This window comes from Polypterus senegalus, chromosome 14 (assembly GCF_016835505.1).
Source record: "Polypterus senegalus isolate Bchr_013 chromosome 14, ASM1683550v1, whole genome shotgun sequence".
Taxonomy (NCBI): domain Eukaryota; kingdom Metazoa; phylum Chordata; class Cladistia; order Polypteriformes; family Polypteridae; genus Polypterus; species Polypterus senegalus.
In genome coordinates this window covers 43924196-43938731 of record NC_053167.1, presented here as the reverse complement: position 1 = coordinate 43938731, position 14536 = coordinate 43924196, and the positions used below count along the sequence as shown (strand labels likewise).

General features: G+C 39.5%; 1 protein-coding gene across 2 annotated transcripts in view; it reads right to left on the bottom strand.

The window, feature by feature from the left end:
- Nucleotides 1-14536, bottom strand: part of lama5 (laminin, alpha 5) — a 262210-nt gene that overhangs the window by 37419 nt on the left and 210255 nt on the right. For both annotated transcript variants that reach the window (XM_039735916.1, XM_039735917.1), the window contains exons 54-55: nucleotides 13310-13426; nucleotides 12136-12290 (exon numbers count right to left, since the gene is read on the bottom strand). In XM_039735916.1, coding sequence (XP_039591850.1) covers nucleotides 12136-12290; nucleotides 13310-13426 — 272 coding nt within the window. The remainder of the gene's footprint in view (nucleotides 1-12135; nucleotides 12291-13309; nucleotides 13427-14536) is intronic.

The following is a 14536-nucleotide window of genomic DNA, read 5'->3' as shown; positions in this document are numbered from 1 at the left end:
TTCGAGGGCACGCAGAGGAGAGAATAGTAAAGAGCAGTAAGTTCGCGCTATATGCAATCATCAGACACTCCCCATCTGCCCGTGTCGTTCAAACACAGGAACATATATTGGTGTAAAAGTATAACAAAAGTGCACTTTTTCCATCGCCTTTTCCTGTAAGAAGCAGTGTACACACTTCTCTCTATGCTGTGGTTTCTATTACACACCTGAAAGAAAGAGACAATATATGTGAAAATATAATCGCACTAATGCAATATTATTTGAAAACGAACAGCGTCAGATCGGGTGTGAATTTATGCAGGAACTGGAAATTCTCTGATGCGGGACCTTCCCCCAGGGAAGAAAGTACAGTGTCAGGTGCTCATTCAGTGTAATAGAAACCATAGCACAGAGAGGTGTGTACACTGCAACAAGTACACGGTCGTAAATGTAGGAAGTACGGTCCTTGGGTGTGTGGGAACTGTTAATATTTGAATGTGATGATTTCATATAGCACGGAATGAAAATCAGCACTTCTTAGCATTGCACCATGCAAGGTGTCGTATCAATCGCCTACTGTAACTTGCTTTCTTTTTCTTCGGTTATACAGGTAGTTTTGAATAAAAGTGCACTTGTTTTGTTTGCGAAATGAAGTGTCTGCGTGCACTTTTCGTGGCATTACACGTGTATTTTTTGAGCATGCCAGTTTGAGCAGTATAAAAAGTATTGAAAAGTATAACAAAACAACGGGCAGATGGGGAGTGTCTGATGATTGCATATAGCCGAACTTACTGCTCTTTACTATTCTCTCCTCTGCGTGCCCTCGAGTACAAAAGAAACAGAATACAGACGCGCTATACTGTAGCTCTGCGTTGTACCACGATGCATACTAACGCCCCCCCACCTGGTTCTGACACACAGACGCTGGCGAAGCTGCCTTCTTCGTATCTCACTGTCACTTGATTTTCTTTTTATTCAGTTTTATTGAGTGTTCCTGCCAGTCCCCGCATGTTGCTGTATGCTGGATAGAGAGAAGTGTGTACACTGCTTCTTACAGGAAAAGGCGATGGAAAAAGTGCACTTTTGTTATACTTTTACACCAATATATGTTCCTGTGCTTGAACGACATGGGCAGATGGGGAGTGTCTGATGATTGCATATAGCGCCGGTTACAGGTCTTTACCATTCTTTCCTCTGCATGTCCTGTAGTACAAAAGAAAAAGCATACAGCAACATGCGGGACTGGCAGGAACACTCAATAAAGCGAAAAGCAAGTGACGGTGAGATACGAAGAGGCAGCCGCCAGCGTTTGTGTGTCAGAACCGGGGCGTTAGTATGCATCGTGGTACACTGCAGAGCTATAAGCGTCTTTAGTGAAAACAACCGTGTCAGATGGGGTTGTATGGATTGATTCTGAAGCGACTGAGAGAGTGAAAAGTGAATAAAAAAAAAAAGCTAACCTTTACAAGGATCATAAATTGCACCGGCTGTTACAGACTGAAATCAAAATGTATGCTTTTATTCTAAAACAGTAAGACAAGAGCAGTTTATTTCTCAAAGCGGAGGGCGCAGGATCGAACCCGCGACCCCTTTGATTCTCAAGCGGGGCTGAGTCTATTGAGCCACGGAGTCAGTTACAGTAAACTGGTGTCAATGTCGCATGTTAAGGCGGCTTTTGTTTCTGCAGTTATATGTTTGAATAAAAGTGCAACTGTGTTATTCTTGTGAAAATGTTTCTTTGCTATTTGGACTTCAGGCTTCATACATTATATAGTTTATGCCTACATTTTGTCATCTACTACTAGAATATAAAAAGTTTCTGTTTTAACAATGTGTTGACACAGATTACTGTAGAAACGGAACAGACATGAAATGCGTGTGTTCCAAACAACGATCTATTATTTCACTCTAAAACTCCACTTCACTCCCAGATACTCAATCAAGGCATGAGCTGAGAGAAGTTAGGCACGTTCTAAATTGGTGGGGGATGGAATAGCGGCTTCTCTTTATCAGCACATTTAGAAGACAAAGGGAGCTGGCGGAGAGGTGTGAAGGGATTTAACACTAGAATTACCAGAGCCTACTGAAAAAACTGTAATTCCGTCCCACCTTAAACTGCTTCTTAAATCCCTTCACACCTCTCCGCCAGCGTCCTTTGCCTCTCTAAATGTGCTGATAAAGAGAAGCTCGGCCGGCTATTCCATCCCCCACCAATTTAGAACGTGCACGAACTTCTCTCAGCTCATGCCTTGATTGAGTATCTGGGAGTGAAGTGGAGTTTTAGAGTGAAATAATAGATCGTTGTTTGGAACACACGCATTTCATGTCTGTTCCGTTTCTACAGTAATCTGTGTCAACACATTGTTAAAACAGAAACTTTTTATATTCTAGTAGTAGATGACAAAATGTAGGCATAAACTATATAATGTATGAAGCCTGAAGTCCAAATAGCAAAGAAACATTTTCACAAGAATAACACAATTGCACTTTTATTCAAACATATAACTGCAGAAAGAAAAGCCGCCTTAACATGCGACATTGACACCAGTTTACTATAACTGACTCCGTGGTTCAATAGATACAGCCCCCGCTTGGGAATCAAGGGGTCACGGGTTCGATCCTGCGCCCCTCCCTTTGAGAAGTAAACTGTTCTTAGTCTTACTGTTTTAGAATAAAACATACATTTGATTTCAGTCTGTAACAGCCGTGCAATTTATGATCTTTGTTAGCTTTTTTTTTTTTATTCACTTTTCACTCTCTCAGTGCGTTCAGAATCAATCCATACAACCCCATCTGACACGGCTGTTTTCACTAAAAGGCGCTATAGCTCTGCAGTGTACCACGATGCATACTAACGCCACCCCCGGTTCTGACACACAACCGCTGGCGAAGCTGCCTTCTTCGTATCTCACCGTCACTTGCTTTTCTTTTTATTCAGTTTTATTGAGTGTTCCTGCCAGTCCCCGCATGTTGCTGTATGCTTTTCTTTTGCACCCAGGACATGCAGAAGAAAGAATGGTAAAGACCAGTAACCGGCGCTATATGCAATCATCAGACACTCCCCATCTGCCCGTGTCGTTCAAACACAGGAACATATATTGGTGTAAAAGTATAACAAAAGTGCACTTTTATTCAAGTGCACTTTTTCCATCGCCTTTTCCTGTAAGAAGCAGTGTACACACTTCTCTCTATGCTGTGGTTTCTATTACACACCTGAAAGAAAGACAATATATGTGAAAATATAATCGCACTAATGCAATATTATTTGAAAACGAACAGCGTCAGATCGGGTGTGAATTTATGCAGGAACTGGAAATTCTCTGATCGGGACCTTCCCCAGGGAAGAAAGTACAGTGTCAGGTGCTCATTCAGTGTAATAGAAACCATAGCACAGAGAGGTGTGTACACGGCAACAAGTACGTGTCGTAAATGTAGGAAGGACGGTCCTTGGGTGTGTGGGAACTGTTAATATTTGAATGTGATGATTTTATATAGCACGGAATGAAAATCTCACTTCTTAGCATTGCACCATGCAAGATGTCGTATCAATCGCCTACTGTATCTTGCTTTCTTTTTCTTGGTTATACAGGTAGTTTTGAATAAAAGTGCACTTGTTTTGTTTGAAATGAAGTGTCTGCGTGCACTTTTCGTGGCATTACACGTGTATTTTTGAGCATGCCCGTTTGAGCAGTATAAAAGTATTGAAAAGTATAACAAAACAACGGGCAGATGGGAGTGTCTGATGATTGCATATAGCGCCGAACTTACTGCTCTTTACTATTCTCTCCTCTGCGTGCCCTGGAGTACAAAAGAAACAGAATACAGGCAGCGCTATAGCTCTGTGCTGTACCACGATGCATACTAACGCCCCCACCGGTTCTGACACACAGGCGCTGGCGAAGCTGCCTTCTTCGTATCTCACCGTCACTTGATTTTCTTTTTATTCAGTTTTATTGAGTGTTCCTGCCAGTCCCGCATGTTGCTGTATGCTGGATATGTTCATATGTATTGTCTCTTTCTTTCAGGTGTGTAATAGAAACCACAGCATAGAGAGAAGTGTGTACACTGCTTCTTACAGGAAAAGGCGATGGAAAAAGTGCACTTGAATAAAAGTGCACTTTTGTTATACTTTTACACCAATATATGTTCCTGTGTTTGAGCGACACGGGCAGATGGGGAGTGTCTGATGATTGCATATAGCGCGAAGTTGGTCTTTACCATTCTTTCTTCTGCATGTCCTGGGTGCAAAAGAAAAAGCATACAGCAACATGCGGGGACTGGCAGGAACACTCAATAAAACTGAATAAAAGAAAAGCAAGTGACGGTGAGATACGAAGAAGGCAGCTTCGCCAGCGCTTGTGTGTCAGAACCGGGGCGTTAGTATGCATCGTGGTACACTGCAGAGCTATAGCGTCTTTAGTGAAAACAGCCGTGTCAGATGGGGTTGTATGGATTGATTCTGAACGCGACTGAGAGAGTGAAAAGTGAATAAAAAAAAGCTAATACAAAGATCATAAATTGCACCGCTGTTACAGACTGAAATCAAATGTATGTTTTATTCTAAAACAGTAAGACTAAGAACAGTTTACTTCTCAAAAGGGAGGGCAGGATCGAACCCGTGACCCCTTGATTCCAAGCGGGGCTGTATCTATTGAACCACGGAGTCAGTTATAGTAAACTGGTGTCAATGTCGCATGTTAAGGCGGCTTTTTCTTTCTGCAGTTATATGTTTGAATAAAAGTGCAATTGTGTTATTCTTGTGAAAATGTTTCTTTGCTATTTGGACTTCAGGCTTCATACATTATATAGTTTACGCCTACATTTTGTCATCTACTACTAGAATATAAAAAAGTTTCTGTTTTAACAATGTGTTGACACAGATTACTGTAGAAACGGAACAGACATGAAATGCGTGTGTTCCAAACAACGATCTATTATTTCACTCTAAAACTCCACTTCACTCCCAGATACTCAATCAAGGCATGAGCTGAGAGAAGTTCGTGCACGTTCTAAATTGGTGGGGGGATGGAATAGCCAGCTTCTCTTTATCAGCACATTTAGAAGACAAAGGACGCTGGCGGAGAGGTGTGAAGGGATTTAAGAAGCAGTTTAAGGTGGGACGGAATTACGAGTTTTTTCGTAGGCTCTGGTAATTCTAGTGTTAAAGGATTTGGATCTTACATAAAGTAATGCACTGGAAATATTCTGTGTAAGAAGATCAACTGAACCAACTGAAAGGCATCTTCAAAAAGGCAATAGCAGCAGGTAAGGCCGCCAAGAGTTTAACCCGTAATTATACACGTTATATGGAATATGCAGTCTGGAACGCAGCAGAGGTGGCTGACCAGGAGACCAAATTGGCAATCACTTAGCTGAATGACAAGGCACTGCATTTCTTATTTAATTTAAAGTGACAAAAAATCTAAATCAAAAATTAAACGTGTGGGCATCACTGTAAAAAAAGTTATGCTACTAATAATAAAGATGGACTTCATTTTATGGTGGAGCCAAAGAAGCAAAGGGCAGAGGTGGGGTAGAATTTGTATTTTCTGAAGTCAGGCAGCAAATAGGAAGTCACCTGCAAATCTATCTTTCCTTTGTGCTAGGAATGGGGAATCTGAGAAGAGATTGATGGCACTGGAAATACAATCAGTGTGGCCTAGTAGCCATGGCACTGGGACTGTAAACCACAAGGACATTGGTTCAGACATCTCCTCAGAGTTACTATGTGACTTTGAAGGTAGCACTTCAACTGCCTGGGATCTGTATGTAAGGAAATACAAGATTGTAGTGAACCTCTGAAGGTGAGATGGCGACCGATCAGAAAAGGCAGAAAATAACTGAGGCAGTGACCACGATAGAGGACTTACTGAGCCAAGGCTGTGGGTTTAGTCCCTGTTGCCAAGTCAATGTGTAAACCCAAGCACCTGATAGAACTCTTATTATAAATAAGACTGGGAGGAACTGGGTAATACTTCATATTGCAATCACTATCATTACTCAACCTTTAGAGGCCTAGTTTAGATATTGCAAAAAGATCAATAACCAATGAAGAAATGATTTGTAAAGATGTAAATAAGCATTATATTTTTAAAGTAATGAAAGCGATTATGAAGCGTTATAAATGTAATATAAATTATGATTTGATGACATTTTAACTATTTTAAGGTACATAAACTCACAACCTATTCAACACTATAGGTTTGTTTACATCTTAATGAAAGTTATTATAGTGTGCTATAGGGCTGTTCGATATAATGATATATATCGGATGACAATATGAAAACGTCTATATCGCTGCACATTACGCTATCGTTTGTTTCATCGTCGCAAAATAAACTGTTTACGGCAATATTTTTTTCATTGTTTTGATGGCCACCACGTGGATGCAGACACACTAGCATGGCTGATGAAGACGAGGCAACACCAGGTAGCTCCACACAGAAGGACCTTGTTCCTAAACGAGGGGCTACCTCTGTAGTATGGAGATGGTTTGGATTTGAAGAGTCTGACACGGACCAGAAAACGGTACTGTGCAAATTATGCTGCAAACCGATCGCTACCACAGGCTCCAACACGACAAACCTCTTCTGCCACCTCCGCAAAAAGCACATGAGCGAGCATGCAGAGAGTTTACAACTGAGAGGCAGGCCACCTAGGATATTACAGTTGTAAAGGTACTATTTAAACAAGCATGTTAAAAGCTTGGAAGATTAATTGCTACCAAAACAATTTGCTTAAGGCATAATTTTCCCTGCAGCGTTTGCTGTCAGCGTTAATCTTGTTAAAATTACGTTTACGCCACAACTGCATTATCACGGCAAATCTCCGTTAACGAAGTTACATGGATCGCCCGTGCTTGGGGCTGGATGGCATCAACACGTTAGCGCCGTCTAGTCCCACGCGACGGGGATCAGCTGTAACTCATTACCGAGATTTGCCACACTGCGATGTGCAAATTAACATTTTACTAGAATGTAGCCTAAAAATATTATATTTAATATTATATATTTAATATATTTTTGTCGTAGCCTTATTGCTGCTACAGTTTGAAGTACAATGTTTACATTTGGTTTTGACAGTTAATGTTAGACTTGTATTTATTTTGTTTAAAGGGTTTATTGGCCTTATATAGTTTAGTTGTTCGTGCTTTGATCCTTTTATATTTAATATATGTTGTGAGAGTTATTGCTGCTACAGTTCACATTTTGTTTATGTCAGGCATTTTATATAGCAGTATTTTATATTGGGCCTTTAGTAATTTGTTTTTGAAAAGTGTTTTATATTTGATACATTAACATTTTATGTTTACACTAGCAAAATACCAACTTTCCAAGTGGAGAAGTAGTGTGTTAAAGAAGTAATGAAAAGAAAAGGAAACATTTTGAAAATAACGTAACATGATTGTCAATGTAATTGTTTTGTCACTGTTGTGAGTGATGAGTGTTGTTGTCATATATATATACTGTATATATATATATATTTACACACACACACACACACATAAACATATACATATACACATATATATACACACACATATATACATACATATATATATCTACATATATACACATACATATACATACACACATACATACACACACATATATACACACAAATACATATATATATATATACATACACACACACATATATAAACATATATATACATATACATACATACATATCTACATATATACACACACAGCTATTTCGTATCAGTGCAATACGGTGCTTGTTAAAACGGATAACTCCCACTCTTACGTGCAAGTCTGCGTGGATATTATGAACTATCGTATTTGTTCAAGTTCTATTTAAATTTTAAATAGAAGGAATTTTTATTTAGTCGACAGAAATATCTTTGGTAGGAATGGTAAAACAGACAGGAATATTATTCGTGAATAAATCAACTCAAACCTTAAACAACTTATAATATTTTGCTCTCCATAAAAATTTATCCTGTCTAAATTATACAAGTTAGAAATAAAGTAAACGTTAAAAGAACAAACATTCACATTTCTTTACTCTTATGTAATTTTATATAAAAAATAAACTTAGATTTTAAATATCCCAAAAGATTTTGCTCTCCATAAAAATATATCCTGTCAAAATGATACAAATTCAAATATGAACGTGCTGCATAACAAAACCTAGAAATATAAATGAAATGTGTTCCTTTCAGCAATAACAAATCAAATCATTCAGTTGTCTTTGCTCATATGTCATTTTAGAGCTGGACGCCTGGCATCTTTTTTTGGCCACAGGTTCGTTTATGTTTGGTGTGAGGTTCTGTGTTGTGGAGATTCTCAGGATGGATTGCAGGTGCTCATCAGTGAGGCGACTCCTGTGTGCTGTTTTGTTAGTCTTTATCACTGAGAAGAGCTTCTCACACAGATATGTGCTGCCAAACATGCACGAGGTTCGAGCCGCATGTAGACAGACTTTTTTTGTTCTTCGAAGTCACCAAAGCGCCGTGCAAACTCAGTGCGCTCAGTTTATCAGCAAAGTGCGTATTTGGGAACACCGTAGTGACGACTTCGGGCGGCACGGTGGCGCAGTGGTAGCGCTGCTGCCTCGCAGTTAGGAGACCCGGGTTCGCTTCCCGGTCCTCCCTGCGTGGAGTTTGCATGTTCTCCCCGTGTCTGCGTGGGTTTCCTCCGGGCGCTCCGGTTTCCTAACACATTCCAAAGACATGCTGGTTAGGTGGATTGGCGATTCTAAATTGGCGTGGGTGTGTTTGTGTGTGTCCTGCAGTGGGTTGGCACCCTGCCTGGGATTGGTTCCTGCCTTGTGCCCTGTGTTGGCTGGGATTAGCTCCAGCAGACCCCCGTGACCCTGTATTCGGATTCAGTGGGTTGGAAAATGGATGGATGGATGGGTAGTGACGACTTGGTTTAACAGTACTTGGCAACAGGGAAAGTGGGGCAAATTGCACTGGTGCATTTGTGTCTCCCATAAAAGCAGCTTCACTTGAAATCACTTTGTGATTGTGCACGGGTTAAAACGTCCGCTGAAGTGTCAGATTCTTATTTAATTATGCTGCTTTCTGTATCTTCTGCATTGCATTCAGGTTACCCTGATGTTTTGTCTCATAGTGCCGTCTTAGATTAAATTCTGTAATTACAGCCACATTAGCTCCACAAATGAGACACACGGGTTCAGTAAACATATACTCAGCCTCCCATCGGTTTTTAAAGGCTCTATTTTCAGAATCAACTTTTCTCTTCAGCATCGTGTGAGCTAGCTTCGCAATAACTTGCAGCATCATAAGGTAGACTTGATTAACGCGGTAAGTGTCGGCAAGGCAGCTGAAGCGCTGCATTATGGGATCTGTAGTTTATTGTGTTACCAGCGCTTCATATACCCGGCTTTAATAACAATAATACAGTATATAAAATGATCTCGGGCGGATATAATTACGCCGGGCGGATGTATGACCCTTGAGTTTGACACATATGGACTAAATAGAACTTGAAAAGATATATTTTTTCAAATGTGATCGCAATTCAGATAGAGTTGACGCACTACAGCCTGCATGCCTCAATAAGTCATCCTCCCTCGCTCTTACTTTTTACCGCTCATCTAATGAATACACTGAGTATGGCTTTACCAAAACAATCATTGATGGCTAATAAAGTATCCATTATTCGAGTATGTAGATCGGGATATATATATATATACATATATATATATACCCGCATCGCATGAGAAGTAGTGTGTTAAAAAGCTAGAAAAGAAAAGGGAACATTTTAAAAATAACGTAACATGACTGTCAATATACAGTATTTGTTTTGTGAGTGTTACTGAGTGTTGCTGTCATCAAGGATTTGATTATCATTATTTCTTTCAATCAGGTTCGTATTTGTAGGATGTGTTGTGTTCAAGTTACATTCCGTGTTTGTCAATCGCTGTAAAGATGACAGGTTTCATTCATCGATTCGCTTCTTACTGCATCAATAAACAGCTCGTCTTCTTCTTTATCTGAGACCTGACACACTGCATGCACGGGTTTTTTACACTGTCTTCCTTTAGCGGGACATTGACTTTTTCCAACGTGTGCTTTGTTTCCGCAGTAGTTGGATTTATGAATATGCTTGTATGTATCAGACGCTTCATATTTTTGCTGCCTTTTCAATTGTGTAATTGGTTTTGTTCAGCTCTTTGGAACTGTTGCTTTTATCTGTGCACTGCGCCAGTTCACGGAGCGCTCGGTGTACATGCATCGGTTCCCAGCTGTGCTGGTGCCATCTCGTGCTATGTCCATGGCTGTATTTAATGTTACCTTAGTCCTGGCACTTAAAACTTTCTCTCGCAGTTTCGCTGAGTTTGTACCAAACACCACCCTGACCATCTCATCTTCCTCTCCATAAGCACAGTCCTTAACCCGTGAATATTTAGTGGCAGTTTGCTATTGGATTGCCGCTGACGGACGGCCTTATATGGGCAGGCACTAAATTACAAACGCCAGCGCAGCCTGTCTATGAACTTAATTTAAAGTGTAGGTTTACATCGTGCTTTGTTTCCGAAGTAGCAGAACTCATGAATATGGCTGTATATGTCACTCGCCGCTTCTTATTGTTTCGCTGCCTTCTCAATTATATAATGCATGTTTTCTTCAGTGCTTTTTTGAGGTCTTCCTGGTTTTCTATGTACTGCGTGATTACGGGAGGCGTGATGATGTCACACGAAACTCCGCCCCGGCGTTGAAGCTCATCTCCATTACAGTAAATGGAGAACAACTGCTTCCAGTTATGACCATTACGCGTAGAATTTCGATATAAAACCTGCCCAACTTTTGTAAGGAAGCTGTAAGGAATGAACCTGCCAAATTTCAGCCTTCCACCCACACGGGAAGTTGGAGAATTAGTGATGAGTCAGTGAGTGAGTGAGTGAATGAGTGAGTGAGTGAGTGAGGGCTTTGCCTTTTATTAGTATAGATTCTAAGTCAAACATTTGCTCAAATGTTCTAAATAAAAGAACAGAAATAATTACAAGTTGAGTACTTCTCATTTTTGATTTTTTTAATTTAAATGAAAAAAAAAAGGAGTGGTGATTATATAAACTATTCACTGAATACAAAGAAAATGTACTATATCGTGATATGAAATGAAATATCGGGATATAAGATTTTGGTCATATCGCACAGCCCTAGTGTGCTAAATACGGTATAGTAATTCTCACTCACTGACCATGATTAAGTTGTCTTTCTAAAGAAGGTAACATTGCAGCTTTGACCGCAGTAGTAAGACAGACAAACAGACAGATAGATGGATAGATATGAAAGGCACCGTATAAGATAGATAGATAGATAGATAGATAGATAGATAGATAGATAGATAGATAGATAGATAGATAGATAGATAGATAGATAGATACTTTATTGATCTTAAGGGAAAACTACAACATTGTACCAGCCTTGGCATGCAAACTACAGGAAATACTCTTAAGTCTATGTAAAAAGATATGTTATGAAAATAAATATGTCCAAAAAATTAAAACAAACATTCAAATGGTAGAAAAATGTTCGAAATATACTGGAATACCTGCAGTGTAAAGCTCTCTGTTTACATTGCACGGTCCATCCCTACATTTTACAAGCCTCTGTTTCCCAAACAGAGTCACGAGAAGCTCATCCTCACTGTATTGAGCAGGAATCAAATGCACAGGGAGCAGAATGCCCTCAGAAACAGGGCATACAATCAAAGGTTTTGCAACTAAATGATTTTGTGTGAAGCAGTCAAAGCCTGTTTGATTTTAATTTTGAAAAAATGAAAATACAGATGTATATGTTGGCATGCTCAGTTATTTCCTACGTTTCAAGGTCAGGTTGTTTTACTTACTGATCGTGGTAATGTTACATGATGATTAGCACATGGATGTACTCTGAACAAATTATAAGAATGACCCTATAAATCCTGGAGGGGATGTCAGTGCACAAAAGGGCACTCTTTAGAATCGGTAACACATTTTTAGGGTAAAGCATGAAGACCAAATGTCAAATGCCTTTAGAACATTATCACACAGATTTTCAATAATATATAACTCTGCATATCCTGTATCTTCCAGCAGAGCATATTGTGAAAACAGACACAAAAAAAAATCTTTCACAGTATTAAGTGACAACAAAGCTTCCATTAATAAACCATTCCTTACTTTGTGAGGTTTTTGGACAACTGGTAAAGCATCTCAGCATGTCTTTCTGCTTCTTCAACAAGTGGAATTTTACTGCTTGCTGGAGCAAACTTCTGCTTCTTCTCTTCAAGAGGCTGTTTGGCACCATCCAGGTGGGCACTCATTTTTTCAAACTCCTGCCATTACCAACAGAGACAATTGCTGGTGTCACTGAGTGATGCACATTAACAACTTCTTTCAATACTTAATGACTGCAAGTTGCTTAGAGAATTGAACTTTCAGGCACAATGATGCAGGTTCAAACCTGTCGTACAACTATCTGTGAGTTACTGAATCTGGTGTTGCTCCACATGGAGAAATGTTTATAAACACAAAATATAGAAATGTATACATAAATGCTGAATATTTAAAAGCAAGACGAAAAGTCCTTCATATAGTATATTAACACAATATCTAAATTTTGAATTTTGAAAATTCTCACAACAAAATCTAAAGAAAGGCCTTATTTGAAAAATGAGTTGAGTGGACTTAGTGTGATTTTAAAAATGTGCTTTTCATTTATGTTTTACCTCAATTTGAAAGTCACTTTGGACTGTTACATCATGTAAAGTAAATGAAGACAAGTAAATGGCAGGCATATAATTTCAGTTTTATTGGCACAAAGCTTCTGGTTTAGACTTCTTACAACACATGTTGTGACCCTAAGCATATTAGTGAACCCACCAATGCTCTAGTTGTGCCCAAAGGTAATCTTGTATGATATGTTAGGCGAAGGCCAGTGCCAAATAATACAAATAAGAAAGGCATACTTTGAACATTTGTGAACAACAATGAGATTCATCAAGGCATTCATCATATATTTCTAACAGCTAACCCCAGCAGGGTCTTCAAACAGAAAAAAAAATGTCTGGCAGCAAGCAAACTACTTCTGTGAGTGAGTTTGGGTGGGTGTGTCAGTCATGTTTCAGGTTCTGCTCTGAGTTTGACTGAAGATGTATGGGCTCCACAACCGTATAATAGAAAACCTGGGTTCAGATGGATTGATTGTCATATTGCCTCTCACAGGCCTAAAGTAATAACTGTGGGCACAAACAAGTTTATTCTTTGAGTGCTTGGCCTGAACTACCCGGGTGTAAGAACTTATATCGTATAATTTTTCTATAGTAATTGACTTAAATATTCCATGCATTATTACCTCTTGTAAGTCCATAAGCATCTGCAAAAGGTCAGCAACCTGAGACAAAGCATCTTCTGCCATTCTGAGGAGGTCCTTGACTTCCGCTGTTTTCTGTTGCAGATCTTTCATTTTTTTCTAAAGTCAAAAATGCTTGTTATAACTTTGTTGTCACTTGTACCGGTTTACAATATTTTCAAAAGTAAGTATATCATTAGTAATCTATGACAATAGTGCTGCTGAATAAACCTTGGTATAAGCAAATAGAGAAGCCTCTCAAACAGTAATGATGGATAAAATGATGGATAAAATATTGAATCAACACTAAAAGCTACTCCCGTTTCCAAGTTTTCATTGCAGCCACGGTACTCTCAACCTAAAGCTGGTCTGTTTGTCCAGTCCCTCAGAACAATCTGATCGGTCAGTTTGGCTTTGCTGCCATTGTTCTGTTTGGCTTTGATGACACAATGTAAGAGGAAGTGAGAGTGTGAGATGTACGAAAATGGAAAGTATATAACTTCCTTCAAAAATAGAAGGCATAAAACTGCACAGGAGGCCACAGGTACCGTGGCTTATGTATACATAATGTATATTCATACAGTGCCGGCATTCATCATATAAGTAAGAATTTTACATAAAACCTGGGTAATGGGTGTCATCCTTTAGAGTTTCAAGTGCCAAAATCCACTATTATTAGATAGAGTGGAGTAGGCATTTCCCCCTTGGAGTTTGAGTGTCACAGTATCTTTTAGTTGGATTTGAGAATGGGTGAGTAGTTCCCTTTGGAGAACTGATACATACATTGTCATACACATGTGCATGGGAGGCAGCTAAAGGGCTCGAAGGAAGGTAATTCCACACCAGACCAGGCTGTGGCGAGGTGTACTGATCCTTTCTCTTTTTCCACTGAAGACCCATTACGGGAAATTCTTCCTGGACTCCATGACGTCACTTCCGGTTAGGAGCCCCATGACATCACTTCTGGTCCAGAAGACACCCCTTCTGGTCACGAGCCTGATGACGTTGCTTCTGATTCTGGCCATAATTACCTCACTTCTTCTGCTGCATTTTAAAAACCCAAAATTTCAACCTCACCAGTTAGTTCTGTTTTGGACTCGAACCTGTACACATCTCTACTAAAAATACTTCCATTTGCAGCCAGGAAAAAGTATACGGATGACTTCCCCAAATCTTTTTTGTGGCTCTTGTCTCATCTTTGACAACATCTACATTTCAACAGAGAGTGTT